General features: G+C 40.2%; 1 protein-coding gene across 6 annotated transcripts in view; it reads left to right on the top strand.

The window, feature by feature from the left end:
- LOC138761609 (islet cell autoantigen 1-like protein) overlaps positions 1 to 16862 on the top strand; it is a 115644-nt gene that overhangs the window by 72792 nt on the left and 25990 nt on the right. For all 6 annotated transcript variants that reach the window (XM_069934002.1, XM_069934000.1, XM_069934005.1 and 3 more), the window contains 2 exons: positions 1789 to 1914; positions 15732 to 15830. In XM_069934002.1, the coding sequence (XP_069790103.1) occupies positions 1789 to 1914; positions 15732 to 15830 (225 nt within the window). The remainder of the gene's footprint in view (positions 1 to 1788; positions 1915 to 15731; positions 15831 to 16862) is intronic.

Raw genomic sequence — 16862 nt, 5'->3', positions numbered from 1 at the left:
ATCAAAAATTTATGCAAGATATTTTTTTGAAGATAGCAGACACGCAAGGGAACATACTAATAGGAGGGGATTTCAACCTTAATTTGGATTCAAACATGGATAAAACTGGGGAAAAAATTAACAGAAAGAACAAAGTAACCAAATTTATAATTAAATCGATGCAAGAAATGCAACTTTTGGATATATGGAGAAAACAACACCCAAAGGAAAAGGAATATTCATATTATTCGGGTAGACATAAAACATACTCAAGAATAGATCTATTCCTGTATCAGCTCGCATGCAAGACAGAGTTAGGAAAACAGAATATAAAGCTAGAATATTATCGGACCACTCACCCCTGATATTGACAATAGAGTTAGAGGACATCCCTCCAAGAATGTATAGATGGAGATTAAACTCCATGCTACTTAAAAGGCAGGATTTTAGAGAATTAATTGAACGACAAATTAAAATGTACTTTGAAATAAATATGGAATCAGTGAAAGATAAGTTTATACTATGGGACGCAATGAAAGCGTTCATCAGAGGGCAAATAATAAATTATGTAACCAAGATGAAGAAGGACTACAATCAGGAAACGGAGCAGTTGGAAAGGGAAATAGCAAATATAGAAAAAGAATTAGCAATGAAGGAAGACACAACTAAAAGAAGAGAATTGGCAGATAAAAAAATAAAATATGAAACACTACAAACATATAAGGTGGAGAAGAACATAATGAAGACAAAACAAATATTATGAACTAGGAGAAAAAACACACAAAATTCTAGCGTGGCAGCTCAAGACAGAACAAACTAAGAAAAAAGACATGCAAATCACATGTAATCCAATGGAGATTAATGAAAACTTCAGAGAATTCTACGAACAATTATATCAAACTGAAAACGAAGGGAAAGAAGACAAAATAGATGAATTTTTAACTAAAATTGAACTACCGAAATTACAAACAGAGGAACAAAATAAATTAACAGAACCATTTGCAATAGTAGAAATTCAAGAGATAATAAAAAAAACTACCGAATAATAAAACACCAGGAGAGGATGGATTCCCAATAGAATTCTATGAAACATTTAAAGATTTTTTAATTCCTCCCCTCCTGGAAGTAATCAACCAGATTGATAAAGCGAGACAGTGAGACATGTTGGTACCTCAGTTGTGGAAATCATGAAACAACAAATCTCTCTCTGCAAACCCTACAAGAACCTTCCTGAGCGGTAAACATTTACCTTTCGAGCACCAAAGCCTGGTGAACTTTATACATGTTAAATTCAGTGCACAGTATAAGAATTGCCTGCATCCAGAGAACTTGAACTGTGAACCAAAGAACTTTTCTTAAATTTACACACACATCATACACGTGCACTTAGAATTAGAAGGGAGTTAATTTGGGTTAGTTAAGAATAGAGATAAGTTAAAGTTTGATTCTGTTTTCATGTTTAAAGTTGATTAAAAACAACTTTTGTTTTAAAAACTACTTGTCTTGGTGAATGTCTATTGCTGCTAGGTTTTGGGGTCCTTTGGGTTCGTAACAGTACACAGTGATCTGTAGAAACGCTGTTTCATCTGGTTGTATATGTGCTGTCAGGTGATAAAGTTGAATGTGCATTTTATGGTTAACTGGGCATATGTCTAACAAATGGCGCATCTTCCCAATGTAAAAGCCTCTGCTTGAGGAGAGAAGGGGAAGAGATTGTTGAAAATGAAATACATCTCTTAATTGTTGGGTGAGAATTTCTGATTGTTTGCATGCTGTTCCATTTAAGACTGCTCTGTTGGTATGTTTCAGGTTCAAGCCCAAGTGCGGAATACAAAGATGCAGTTTGACAAGCTGAAGAACGACGTATGTCAGAAAGTGGACTTGCTTGGAGCAAGTCGTTGCAACCTGCTCTCCCAGTTGCTTGTTGCTTACCAGGTAAGGGGCCTTCAGAGATGTGTTGTAGAGCCATGCAAAATGGCAAGAGGCCATTTGGCCCAATGTGTAGATCCTGTCTTTCATACCAAGACAATCCAACATTAATCAGTACAATTGTTGAATGCTGTCAGTGACTCTTTCAGACATTGTAGTTTAGGTACTCCCTCTCTCTGGGAGGAAAAGGTCCACCTTAAATCCCCTCTACTATAATCCATGTCCTCTAGTTATATTCACTTTGATTCGAGGAAACCATTCCTGAACTCTACCTACCTGTACCCTTCATAATTTTATATACCTCAGTAATTATCCCCTTGCCTTCCTTCACTCCAGGGAAAAAAGACCTGGCTTCTCTGTGGTACTGGACACCTCCATCCCAGGCCAGATCTTGGCAAATCTACTCAGCATCCTCTCCAGTGCTGTCACATCCTTCCTGTGATATCCTGATCATATTCCAGCTGGGTGTGACCAATGTTTATAGAGTTGGAGAATCATCTCCCTACTCTTGTATTCAGTACCCCAAATAATGAAGGCCTGTATCCCCTATGGTCTTAACCTTCATATCTACTCACTGTCGAAGCTCTTTGGATTAGAACTCCAGGACACCATCACCCTTTGTTTCTCAGTACAGCCAGGAACCTTCCCATTCATAACATACATCTTAGCCAAATTAGTACAGTAAAATCCTATTTTATCCAGAATTCAAGCAACTGGCAGCCTCAAGCAATCTGCAAAAAAAAATCACAGAAAATAGATAGATAAAAGAAAATGAAAGTCTGAAATTGCCACCCCCTAGTGATCAGTCGCCAATCTAGCAACACAAAATTTCAACCAACCAGAAAATTCACTTATCCAGCATCCACCAATCCCCATAGGTGCCAGATACTGGGAGTTTTACTGTACTTCAGAATCAGAATTTGTCGTCATGAACATGTCACAAAATTTGTTGTTTTGTGGTAGCATAAGAGTGCAAATATTGCTATAAATTACATTTCAAAAATAAATAGTGAAAGAAAATATGAAAAATTGAGGTAGTGTCTGTGGTTCTTTGTCCATTCAGAACTCTGATGGCTTCCAAATGCAGTACCTCACACTTGTTAAACTGCCACCTCTTAGCCCTCGTGACCAGCACATTAGTGTCACTCTAGTTTAAGACTATCCTTCACAGTGTCGATAATCTTGGTCAATGTGTTTTAGACCAGTTATAGTCTAATTCAAGAAACTGGCGCTTCTGCTCTTCCTGTATGGAGGTGATGCCGTATTCCTTTTGTATGTTGTCAGTTTTTGTACTCCATGTTTTCAGTTAAGAGAGTACATCCCTCATGTTGGATAGATAATATTTGCCATTGAACCTTAGGATTTGCCATTGTTATTGTTAATTGGAGGAAGCAGTCATGGATCCTCCTCCCTCTACGGAGGCTGTCTGACCCACTGGCTATTTCCAGCCTCTGCTATGCTTTGATTTTCAGTGTTGAAGGTCTGATCCAGTGGGGTGTCCGTGATGGCTTTTCTGACATGAACTCTCTGGATGATGATCGTCTGTCATTAAAATATTAGATAAACCGAAAAATTTGGGCTTCTTGAAATTTCAATGGGAAATTGTCCTCCAGACTGTACAACAACCAAACATAATGGCAGTAACATAAGTACAGTGGGACACAGACACAGGTTCTCAATATGAACTTGAGTCGGTGTAAAGCCTTAATGTATTAGATCATACCCAGTCTGATTGCTGTACTCCTCAGCCTGTGAATCAGTATGTTGAATGTCACCTGTAAAGTGGAAGTGTGTGCATTACCAGAACAAAATAAAGGCAGTGCATCATCAAGAGTTCCATTGTAGCTGCTCCAGGGCAGCCAAGCTCTAAAGGACTTCACTATCTTCCTGGGTACGTCTCGGTGTGAGAATATGACCGTGGGGCTGGAAAACACCCTCCTTGCCTTCTTGGTCTGGCTGTTGTCCATCTCTGAAGTCATCCACTAGGATTGGCTCAATACTTGTGAGGATGGAGTCTGGAGATACCTTCCAGCATGCCATGCAGTAACACTCCCGTACTTTTTAGGATGGATTCAGGAAAGATTTTGTGGATCAAAATCCGATATCCTTGTCAGGTTATTGGCCAACCACTACAGCAGATATCCACTTATGTAGTGACCTATCCTGGACATACATCTCCTCACTTGTCAAGAAGGCGCAACAGCGACTGAACTTTCTGAGAAGACGGAAGAGGAAAAGCTACCAGCCACCAACCTGTCAACTTTCTACAGGAACTCTTTTGAGAGTGACCTGTCTGGGAGTGCACAAGAAGAGAGGGTTGGAAAAGATAAAATTAAAGGCTCCTTATCGGAATCTAGTTAAACAAGAAAGACCATGATTGTAGTATAATGTGCAAAAGTGTGAGAGAAACTCAGCAGGTCACACAGTGTCCATAGGAAGCAAAGATACTGAACTAATGTTTCGGGTCTGAACCCTTCATCAAGGTGTGAGCAAAAAGCAGGCAGACGTCTGAATAAAAAGATGGGGAGAGGAATGAAGAAGGGGCAGGGGAGGAACACAAGCCAACAGGCAAGAGACCATAGGTGGACATGGATGGGAGGGCAGAAGGGAAAAAAGCTGGGAAGGTGTGGAGAGCTGGAAGGGAACCAGATGGAGAAGGAAGGAGGGAGAGAGATGGGGAAGGGGGCCTAACAGAAACCAGAGAAGTCAGTTAATGCCATCTGATTGGAGAGTACCCAAATGGAACATTACATGTTGTTCCTCCAGTTTACAGATGGTCTCATTCTGGCAGTGGATGAGGCCATGGACAGACGTGTCAGAATGGGGCAGGGAATTGAAATTGTTGGGCATAGGGAGATTTCCGCTATTGCAGTGGACCATCAAAGTGTTTACTGAAGCAATCTCCCAGTCTGCTTCCAGTCTCTCTGACATAGAGGAGGCCACAACGGGAGCACTGAATGCAGTAAATGATGACGCCTGCAGATTTACTTGAAGTGTTAGTTGGAAGGACTGTTTGGGATCCCGAAATGTGGTGTGAGCATAAGTTTTTGCATTTCCTGCAATCACAGGGTAGGTACCAAGGGGGCGCCTCATGCAAAGGGATGAATGATCCCTGTGGAAAGCGGAGAGGGGAAGACCTGGATGCGGAAGCTGGTGGGGTGGAAGATGAGGTCAAGGGGAATCCTGTCCATGTTACGTCCAGGGATGGAAGGGGCCAGAGCTGATGTATGGGAAATAGAGGGCTGAGTTGATGGTAATAGAGGAAAGCCACATTTCTTTAAAGAAGGCGGACATCTTGGATGTTCTGGAATGGAAGACTTTATCGTGGGAGCAGATATAACGGAGATGGAGGAATTGAGAGAAAATAATAGAATCCTTTTCTATTGGGATGGTAGATTTGTAAATCATGTCTGTAGAGACCCTGCCTCCAAAAATGGAGACAAGAGAGATTGAGTAAGGGGAGAGTGTAGCCAGAGATGGAAAAAGTATCAGAGTGCATGCAATGTCTGCAACAAGATCGATGAGAAACTCAAAAGCTGCAGAAGCTGGAATCTCAAGCGACAAAGAATTGCTGGAGGAACTCAGCAAGTCACTCCATGGGTAGAAGTGGTCAGTCAGTGATTCATATCTGAACTCTTCATCAAGGCTAAGATAGAATAAATAAAATCATACATGTATTAGGGAAAAGGAGCTGGGGAAGGGGCCAGAGGAGATAAAATATTGGACAATAGTTATGGGAGGTGGAGAGATGGTAGAGGGAGAAACAATTAGGAATGGGGGGATGGACAGAAAGGTCTGAAAGAGGGAAACAAAGTAAGTCCAAGGGTGGTTGAAGAGGAGATGAATGAGGTGGAATCTGATGGGGTTGGAGGTTACCTCGTTAGAAAGTGCACTGTTCATGCCATTAGATTGAAGGCTCGCTGGGGAAATGTGATGTGTGGTCTTGTGGTTTATCTTTGGCCTCACCCTGACTACGGATGAGCCCGAGGACAGACTTGTCACTGTTGTAATGGTTGGCAGCTTGAAATTTATACAGGCCTCTCAATTGAAAAGGCAGAAAAGGATATGGACCTAATGGGGGCAAAGGGGGATTAACATAGCTGGGCAAAAAGGTTGGCATGAGTGTCATGGGCTGAACAACTCTGCTGGACAAATAGGACTGATTGCCTCTCACTTGTTGCCAATTGTATTACCACCATTGCATTGAAATACAGTAAAATCCCCATTATCCGGAAACTCGAACAACTGGCAGAAAAACAGCAGAAATAAATAAATACATTGGATGATTAAGACTGGGCAGATAGACTGGGAACCGCTTAGACTTTGTTGGACACATGCAGGTTTTCCCTGCTGAACTAACAATGCCCTTTAATGCACGCATATTCTTTTCACTCGGCCCTTTCAAGCTGCCAGACAATTTGCCCAGTTAGCGCCCCACTCATACGGCAGCTTGAAAGGGTCCAACCCGGTCATCGTGGTCCTAATCCAACAGGGTCCCTGAAATATCTCAAAGGTAGTCTGGGAACCCAGATAAACTTAACCAGGTTGTGTCCTCCAGCAGCTTGAACACAAAATGGCTGACCCAGTTACTCCTGTGACGTCAATGCTTGCGTGCTGGGGTCAAAGGGAAACCCCTGGGTGAAGTGCCTGCCATGATCAGGGGGACCAAGGTTTCTGCCGTGGTGGGGGGCACAAACTGTAGCTGCTATGACTGTGCCAGCTCAACGTTTGTGGCAGTGGGACATTGCTGAAGGTGGAGGGGTGGTGATTGACGATGGGTGGTGACTAATGGGGGGGCAGGGGGTGACTGACGGGGTGGTGACTGATGGCTGGTGGAGGTGGCAGAGGAAACTTACTGATAGTTCCCATGAGTGTGTGGTGCATCACTTACTGGGACATCGTGGGGCCGGGATCCCCCTTAAATCACCGATTTGGCAATTTAATGGGTCGATCCCCCCTGCAGTTTAAAAGGTGCTTCCAGCACCTTTGTTAATTGCACCTTGATCCCAGGAGGGCTACCCAGGTGCTGAAGTTTAAAAGAGCCAATTGTCACCACTTACGTGGAGGTGAGCCGGGTTGTCAGGGTGTAGAGTGCGTCGAAAGAACCAAAGACTTGTTGATCCAAACCAAGGCTTTTATTAACTAAAAGACTGGAGCATATCACAAGTAGGTCGAATGACCTGGTCTGTCTTGGAGCAATCCTTTAAGACCTGCCAGTTGGTGTGGGTACGCTCTCAGCCAATCACAGTCATCCTACACTACAATCTGTACATGTACACATTGGTGATAGAATCTGTACTATCACATTCACCCCTTCTTTGAGAACTGACCCCAGGGTGGATGGAGGTTAAGGGCTGTACCGGTCAGGGGGCCTGACCATCCGGCGTGACTGCCGTGGTGCCGGGATTGGGGTTGCCGGAGTCGTGTCGCCGGCAAGCTTGGAGGGTGTGGCCACTGCTTCGCTCAATTCCCCAATGGCGTTGTCGACAGTCTAGCCTGAGCTGGTGGGGTGGTGGTGGTGATGGCGGGTCCCTGGTCGGCTGGCCGTTGCGGTTGGGGCCTGGTCGGACGTTGTTTCGTGAGGGAGGGTGAACGTCATTGTGGCGAGGGTGGGTTGTAATTTCCGCGCTTGGCGTCTGCTCCGTAACGTTAGGCACTGCTGCATGGTGGAGCTCTTGCTCTCATTGGACAAGAGCTCTGAGGAAGAAGTGTTTGAATGGGAGGGTGGCGATTGGGCTTCACACGAGGCACTGTGTTTGACAGTGGCCATTTTGGAGCAACAGACTACAGCAAAGTGGCCATTTTTAAGGCACTTCTGGCACCTGGCTTTTCTCGTCGGGCACTGACCCTGCTGTGCTTGTTCCTCCTGCAGAAATAACACTTTGGGGTTGCATCGGGCAGCGTAATAGCAGCCAACAGGCTGTCGGTATCCTACTCACATCAGAGTGTGGGGTCCAGCCCCGAGAGTACACATCCATACTTAAGACCGCAGCCTCCATCGTCTCTGCGATCCGGATCACATCCTCTATGTTTTCTCCCCCTTGCTCTAGCAGGTGCTGCCTCACCTCATTCAATTGAACCACTGCCACATAGGCATCCCGAATGAGATCATCTGTGGTCTCCACAGCAGTTCTGTCTGTGCAGGCACAGTCCCTGCCCATTGTCCTTAGTGCTTGAATATAAGCTCTACAGGACTCACCAGGCTGTTGTCTCCTTGTTGCAAGTTTGTACCGAGCATAGACCCTGATCACCGGTCGCTTGTAGAGCCCTTTCAGCACCTTCATGGCTGCGGCATAAGTGGTTGCGTCCTGGATACTCTGGTAGACTCTCAGGGACACCATAGTCATCAATATTAGTAGTCTCTCACCCAGTGCTTAAAGTCATTCGAGGCTGTAGCTGACTGTGGGTCGATGTCGAGGCGTTCCAGCCATAGCATATGCTCCATCCCTTCAAAACATTTTAGTTAATAAAATTGTAGAGTGAGTCGAAAGAACCAAAGACTTGTTGATCCAAACCAAGGCTTTTATTAACTAAAAGACTGGAGCATATCACAAGTCGGTCGACCAGTCCAGAATGACCTGGTCTGGCTCGGAGCAATCCTTTAAGACCTGCCAGTAGGTGTGGCTATGCTCTCAGCCAATCACAGTCATCCTACACTACCATCTGTACATATACACATTGGTGATAGAATCTGTACTATCACACAGGGCAAGCCAAGTAAATGTTTTCCGAAGCCATGCACAACCCCTTGGCAAAGATGGGAGCAAGCATTCAGCCAATGAAGTGCCCCGGTCGAGCCCTGGCCGCAATAGCAGTTTGAATAAAGTCGCCCACCGCTGGGGCAACTCTCCTAAAGAATCCCCCTATCCCTGCTGAGTAAGAGTCTTTATCTTTGTTTGTATTAACTTTATTAGTAAGGCTTTATCTGTAATTTCGGGGGAGGAGGTTAATAATGATAGTGGCTCAGTTATCGTAGTCGCTAGCGCATCACAGGTACAGCACCAGCAACCGGGGAACAAACGTAAATTTTGTAAGTTGTAGGAATTACTTGATTAAAGTGAACTTTACATAATTAAAGACTAATACTAATTTTTATCCAAGTTACTTTACATTTTGCATAGTCTTTTCTCCTTTAAATGGCATATTCTTTTTTTAAATTTTTTATTTTTCACACTATAAACCCTATTGACCAAGATACATACAGACATTCTTTCTCTTGAAGATATAGTGTCATTTTCTCCCCCTTTTCCCCCCTCCCTTCCCTCCCTCCCTCACCCCCTTTCCCATTTATTTGAAGTTCAATCTATAAGATACATTAAACCCGTTAAACAATGTTGTCACTTAATAAAAATAAACAAGAAATTTTACTGAGTCAGTTCTTTTCGTTATCTTCTCCTTCTGTCATCTTAGGTGGTGGAAGTCCATGGTAGGATTTCTCTATTGTGTTTCATGTATGGCTCCCATATTTGTTCGAATATTGTGATGTTATTTCTTAAATTATATGTTATTTTTTCTAATGGAATACATTCATTCATTTCTATATACCATTGTTGTATTCTCAAGTTGTCTTCTAATTTCCAGGTTGACATAATATATTTTTTTGCTAGAGCTAGGGCTATCATAACAAATCTTTTTTGTGCTCCATCCAAATCGAGTCCAAATTCTTTATTTATTATATTACTTAAGAGGAAGATCTCTAGGTTTTTTGGTATATTGCTTTTTGTGTTTTATTTAATATCTGGTTTAGATCTTCCCAAAATTTTTTCACTTTCTCACATATCCAAATTGCATGAATTGTTGTTCCCGTTTCCTTTTTACAGCGAAAACATCTGTCTGATACTCTTGGGTCCCATTTATTTAACTTTTGAGGTGTGATGTATAGCCTGTGTATCCAGTTATATTGTATCTTGCGTAATCTCATGTTTATTGTATTTCTCATAGTTCCAGAGCATAGCTTTTCCCATGTTTCATTCTTTATCTTTATGTTTAGATCTTGTTCCCATTTTTGTTTAGGTTTACCATTTGTTTCCTCGTTCTCCTTTTCTTGCAGTTTGATGTACATGTTTGTTACAAATTTTTAAATTATCATTGTGTCTGTGATCACATATTCAAAATTGCTTCCTTCTGGTAACCTCAGACTGTTTCCCAATTTGTCCTTCAAGTAGGTTTTCAGTTGGTGGTATGCAAACATTGTATCGTGAGTTATATTATATTTATCCTTCATTTGTTCAAAGGATAATAATTTATTTCCCGAAAAACAATTTTCTATTCTTTTGATCCCTTTTCTCTCCCATTCTCTGAAGGAAAGGCTTTCTATTGTGAAAGGGATTAACTGATTTTGCGTCAATATTAGTTTTGGTAGTTGGTAATTTGTTTTATTTCTTTCTACGTGAATCTTATTCCAAATGTTGAGCTGATGATGCAATGCCGGTGAATTCCTACGTTGCACCAATTTTTCATCCCATTTATATAGTATATGTTCAGTTATCTTCTCCCCTATTTTATCTAGTTCTAATCTGGTCCAATCTGGTTTTTCCCTTGTTTGATAAAAATCTGATAGGTATCTTAATTGTGCGGCTCTATAATAATTCTTAAAGTTCCTTGTTTGTACCATTCTGTTAATTTATCTAGTGCTATCCTCGGTTTCTCCCCTTTCCATAAGAATTTCCTTATTATTTTCTTTAGCTCCTTGAAGAATTTCTCTGTTAAGTGTATTGGTAATGTCTGAAATAGGTATTGTATCCTTGGGAAAATGTTCATTTTAATACAGTTTATCCTTCCTATCAGTGTTAGTGGTAAGTCTTTCCAATGCTCTAAGTCGTCTTGAAATTTTTTCATTAGTGGATAATAATTAAGTTCATATAGATGGCCGAGGTTTTTATTTATTTGTATATCTAGGTATCGCATTGCTTGCGTTTGCCATCTGAATGGTGATTCTTTCTTAAATTTTGAGAAATCCGCATTATTCATTGGCATTGCTTCACTTTTATTTGCGTTAATCTTGTACCCCGACACTTCTCCATATTCCTTCAATTTCCTATGTAATTCTTTTATTGATATTTCTGGTTCTGCTAAGTATACTATAACGTCATCTGCAAATAGACTGATTTTATATTCCTTCTCTTTTATTTTTATCCCTCTTATTTTATTTTCTGTTCTTATCAGTTCTGCTAGTGGTTCTATAGCTAACGCGAACAGTGAGGGAGATAGTGGACATTCCTGCCTTGTTGATCTGCTTAAGTTAAATTGTTTTGATATATATCCATTTACTGTCACTTTCACCAATGGCCCCTTATATAATGCTTTAATCCAATTAATATATTTCTCTGGTAGGCTGAATTTTTGTAGTACTTTGAATAAATAATTCCATTCTACTCTGTCAAATGCCTTCTCTGCGTCTAAAGCAACCACTACTGTTGGAGTTTTATTTCCTTCTACTGCATGAATTAAGTTAATAAATTTACAGATATTGTCCGTTGTTCGTCTTTTTTTAATAAATCCAGTTTGGTCTAGATTTACTATTTTTGGTACATAGTCGGCCAAACTGTTTGGTAATAGTTTAGCTATTATCTTATTATCTGTGTTAAGTAGAGATATTGGTCTATATGACGCTGGTGCGAGTGGATCTTTCCCTGTCTTTGGTATTACTGTAATTATTGCTGTTTTGCATGAATCTGGTATGTTTTGTGTTTTATCAGTCTGGTTGATTACTTCCAGGAGGAGAGGAATTAATAAGTTTTTTAATGTTTTATAGAATTCTATTGGAAATCCATCCTCTCCTAGTGTTTTATTGTTCGGTAGTTTTTTTAATATCTCCTGTAATTCTTCTATTTCAAATGGTTTTATTAATTTATTTTGCTCCTCTGTTTGTAATTTCGGTAGTTCAATTTTAGTTAGAAATTCATCTATTTTGTCTTCTTTCCCTTCGTTTTCAGTTTGATATAGTTGTTCGTAGAATTTCCTGAAGTTTTCATTGATCTCCGTTGGATTATATGTAATTTGTTTGTCCTTTTTCCTTAATGCCAATACCATTCTTTTAGTTTGTTCTGTCTTAAGGTGCCACGCCAGAATTTTGTGTGTTTTTTCTCCTAGCTCATAATATTTCTGTTTTGTCTTCATTATTTTCTTCTCCACCTTATAAGTTTGTAGTGTTTCATATTTTATTTTTTGTCTGCCAATTCTCTTCTTTTAGTTGTGTCTTCCTTCATTGCTAATTCTTTTTCTATATTTGCTATTTCCCTTGCCAACTGCTCTGTTTCCTGATTTTAGTCCTTCTTCATCTTAGTTACATAACTTATTATTTGCCCTCTGATGAACGCTTTCATTGCGTCCCATAGTATAAACTTATCTTTCACTGATTCCGTATTTATTTCAAAGTACATTTTAATTTGTTGTTCAATGAATTATCTAAAATCCTGCCTTTTAAGTAGCATGGAGTTTAATCTCCATCTATACATTCTTGGTGGGATGTCCTCTAACTCTATTGTCAATAACAGGGGTGAGTGGTCCGATAATAGTCTAGCTTCATATTCCGTTTTCCTAACTCTCCTTTGCATGCGAGCTGATATCAGGAATAGGTCTATCCTTGAGTATGTTTTGTGTCTACCCGAATAATATGAATATTCTTTTTCCTTTGGGTGTTGTTTCCTCCATATCTCCAAAAGTTGCATTTCTTGCATCGATTTAATTATAAATTTGGTTACTTTGTTCTTTCTGTTAGTTTTTTTTTCCAGTTTTATCCATGTTTGAGTCCAAATTAAGATTAAAATCCCCTCCTATTAGTATGTTCCCTTGTGTATCTGCTATCTTCAAAAAGATATCTTGCATAAATTTTTGATCTTCTTCATTAGGTGAGTATACATTGAGTAAATTCCAAAATTCTGAATATATCTGACATTTTATCATTACATATCTCCCTGCTGGATCTATTATTTCCTCTTCTATTTTGATTGGTACATTTTTATTGATTAATATAGCTACTCCTCTGGCTTTTGAATTATATGATGCTGCTGTTACATGTCCTATCCAATCTCTCTTTAATTTCTTGTGTTCCATTTCAGTTAGATGTGTTTCTTGTACGAATGCTATATCAATTTTTTCTTTTTTCAGTAAATTGAGCAGTTTCTTCCTTTTGATGTGATTATGTATTCCATTAATATTTAGTCATATAGTTCAACATAGTCATATCATACTGTTTATCTTTTCTTTCCGTTTCCTCATCACCACCTTCCCTTCTTATCCATTTCTGCTTTTTTTTTGAATATATTATAAGACAACATTTCTAAAACATTAAATACCTCCACTATTCTCATATCTAAAATTCCTTTAACCCCAATAGTCCCTCCCCTTTCTGAGTTGCCCTTTGTCCCTTGTCGGGCAACCACATCTCCCCTCTCCATTTGGATTTGCGAAACCGCTCGCAAGCGTCAACTGATTTCGCAGTGACTGTTGTTCTTCCCCACCCAGCCCCCCCAGAAAAGATTTTAATCTTCATATATAACAAAGGTCACTCACTTAATTCCCTCCTTACTTCTTTTCTTCCCTTTCTTTCCCTTCTTAGTTCTTACTTATACTCTATTTTATATATATATAGATATATATATATCTATATATATAGTTGTCATTTTTGTTCTTGTTAGATCTCTTCATCTCTCTGCCTGTTTTGTAGTTGTTCTGCAAATTTTCGTGCTTTTTCCGGATCCGAGAATAGTTTGCTTTGCTGCCCGGGATAACTATTTTAAGTACCGCTGGGTATTTTAACATAAATTTATAACCTTTTTTTCCATAGGGTCGTTTTTGCTGCATTAAACTCCTTCCTCTTCTTCAGGAGTTCAAAACTTATATCTGGATTGAAAAATTTTTTTTGACCCTTGTATTCCAGTGGTTTTTTGTCTTCTTTTATTTTTTCAATTGCCTTCTCCAATATATTTTCTCTTGTTGTATATCTTAGGAATTTTACTAGAATGGATCTTGGTTTTTGTTGTGGTTATGGTTTAGCGGCTAATGTTCTGTGTGCCCTTTCTATTTCCATTTCTTCCTGTAATTCTGGTCTTCCCAGGACCCTGGGGATCCATTCTTTTATAAATTCTTTCATATTTTTGCCTTCTTCATCTTCCTTAAGGCCCACTATCTTTATATTGTTTCTTCTATTGTAATTTTCCATTATATCTATCTTCTGAGCTTGTTTCTTGAACTTTTTTTATCAGATTCTTCTAATTTCTTTTTTAAGTCATCTACCGCCATTTCTATGGCTGTTTCTCATTCTTCCACCTTGTCTACTCTTTTTCCTATTTCTGCCATGATCATCTCTAATCTATTCATTTTTTCTTCTGTACTTTTTATTCTTCTTTTTATTTCACTGAATTCTTGCATCTGTAAATGGCATATTCTTAATGTAGATGTATTAGTTAGGCATTGGAAGAATGAGTCTCAGTCAACCGGAAAATTTGCATTTCTGGCATCTGCGATCCCCGTAGGTGATTTTACTGTAGAACAGGACATGCCCTTCTGCTCACAATGTTGTGTCAACCTATGTAAACCTACTTCACAACAATAAATATTTTCCCTGCCTTGTCCCATAACCCTCTTTTTCTTACATCCACGTATCTTTCTAAGTCTTTTGAATGTCCCTATTTTACCAGCCTCCACCACCATTGCCCACAATGTATTCCAGGCACCCACAACTCTATGTTTAAAAAAAAAAATCCTTGATACCTCCCCTAAACTTTTCTCCACTGCAGATGCCCTCTGATATTTGCTATTACTGCCCTGGGAAGAAGGTGCTGGCTGTCCACCCTATCTAAGTCCTTTACAATTTTATTAACTTCAATTAGGCTACCTCTCATCTGTTGTTGTTCCGAAGAGAAAACCCCGAGCTGTATCTATCATCCTTGCATCATAAGACACGTTCTTCTCTGATTGTCAACCAGTAATGTTACTGAACCAGGCCAATAAATAAAGGAAATTACAGCAGCCCTACAACAATTCTCTGCAGCATCTCCCAAGCCTAACTTCCACCACCTCGAGCACCAGGAAGATGCGATGGTTACTATATTGAAATTCCATCCCAAGTCACATGGGATACTGATGTTAACTGTCCTCAATCACTGGGTCTAAGTCTGGGTATTGCTTTCCTCATGCACTGTGTTGATCAGCGATGCACAAAGAATCCTGGTCTTTTCAGCAAGAGCTGGATCAGCACAAATATTCCTTCAAAGAGCCAGCACAAACAGGTCAAATGGCCTCTTCGCTACCCTAAGAGTCTGTGACCACACCCACCATACAGTGGCAAGATTCTCCCCCCAAAGGGGTTTTACGGGATATCAGACTAGGAATTGCACATGCTTTTCACGGGCTCATCCAGACCTTTGGAGCAGTTGTCCAACAATGCAGTCAAGGTGCCACCATCCCTGTATCCTTTTGGTCTTGTGTGGAGCCGTGTACACTTAGCCCACACCTTTGTCAGATTCCATGAACGTATCTGCCTGCCGACGAGTCATAACTAATGTGAAGAGTTTTCAAGAATTGTTTGGATATATTTTGCTGCCTGTTTCAGTTCTGATCTTTAAGCCTATTCCTCTCCTCCTTGGCACGATGCTTTGCATTCGTAAATGAGCAATTGTTCTGCACGTTGCTGCTGCAACAATCTTACATGGAGGTAACTCTCCTGTCTCCACTCCCCACTGCTACCACTCCGTCACTGTGATTCCTGCTCCATGTGCGTTGGACCCAATTCTGTGTCCTGCACCAGCTTTCCATCTCATTTTTGATCCTGTGTCCTTGTACACCAAGTAGTAATGTTTCTTTGTTTTTTCTTCATGTAGAATACACTACTTCAGTTCTGGGAGAGAACGGCCTGTATGATGTCTCAGATTCACGAGTGTTTCAAAGGCTATCAGCCGTACAAATTTAACGCACTGAAGGTAAGATGATAGAACCGAAAAAGCATGAAGTCTTTGTCTATCAAAACTATTTCTTCATTAAACCTAGTCATTTCTCTTCCCAAAAGAGCATCTCCAAGTCTTCCCTCTACCTCATTAAAACTACGGAAACATTACTGTGCAGAATCTGATGAAGATGACAATACTATTCTCACTGGGGCTTTGGACAGACAGATAGAGGGCTGGAGAGACACAGGCCCTCCCTGGGTTAAGGACACTCCATAATACCAGTACAGTTTGGGAGACTGGTGGCATGGATGGGGATCAACTTACTGCCTAGTACATGGCTGGGGCAACTGCCAGGTGGGAACAGGGCATTTCCATAGACCTCTTTCCCCACCCCTGCCAGAACTGCAGCAGATGGGGGGATGGGTGCTGCTGAGCACCCACTGAGTCACTCTTCCTGCACTGCTCACACCCAATGCAGATCTTTTTTTAAAAACTTTATTTAGTATTTTTTTCAATAAAAATAAACAAACTTTTACAGAATAAATAGTCTAACAATAAAACAAACCCATCCCTTCCCCTCCTCCCACAACAGATCCCTAAAGGGAAACATTAAAAATAAACAAAAACATTCAGTAATTTACAATATTGCTAAATTCATATTCTTCATATACAGTGTCCACATCTTAACACAAAAATCATAATTAGGATGTAAATTATATGTTATTTCCTCCATATAGATACACGACTTCAACTCATTATACCATCGAACTACATTTAACTCCGTTTCATCTTTCCAGGACATAGCAATACATTTACGAGCAACTGTCGATGCTAGACGAATAAACACTGTCTGAAACTTATCCAACCCCAAGTCCACTAATGGAGTAAAATAACCTAACAAAAACATTTTGGATCGAAAGGAAATTGAATTTTAAACAAATTTTGAAGAAACTTCATAATTTTAAACCAGAAAGGGTGAACTTTATCACAAAACCAAACAGAAAGTAGAAATGTTCCAACACATAATCCACACCTCAAACACAGATCTGAATTACTAAATCCATA

The sequence above is a fragment of the Narcine bancroftii genome, chromosome 4, assembly GCF_036971445.1.
Source record: "Narcine bancroftii isolate sNarBan1 chromosome 4, sNarBan1.hap1, whole genome shotgun sequence".
NCBI lineage: Eukaryota > Metazoa > Chordata > Chondrichthyes > Torpediniformes > Narcinidae > Narcine > Narcine bancroftii.
The sequence above is the reverse complement of the archived record's forward strand: the minus strand, read 5'-3'. Positions and strand labels throughout refer to the sequence as shown.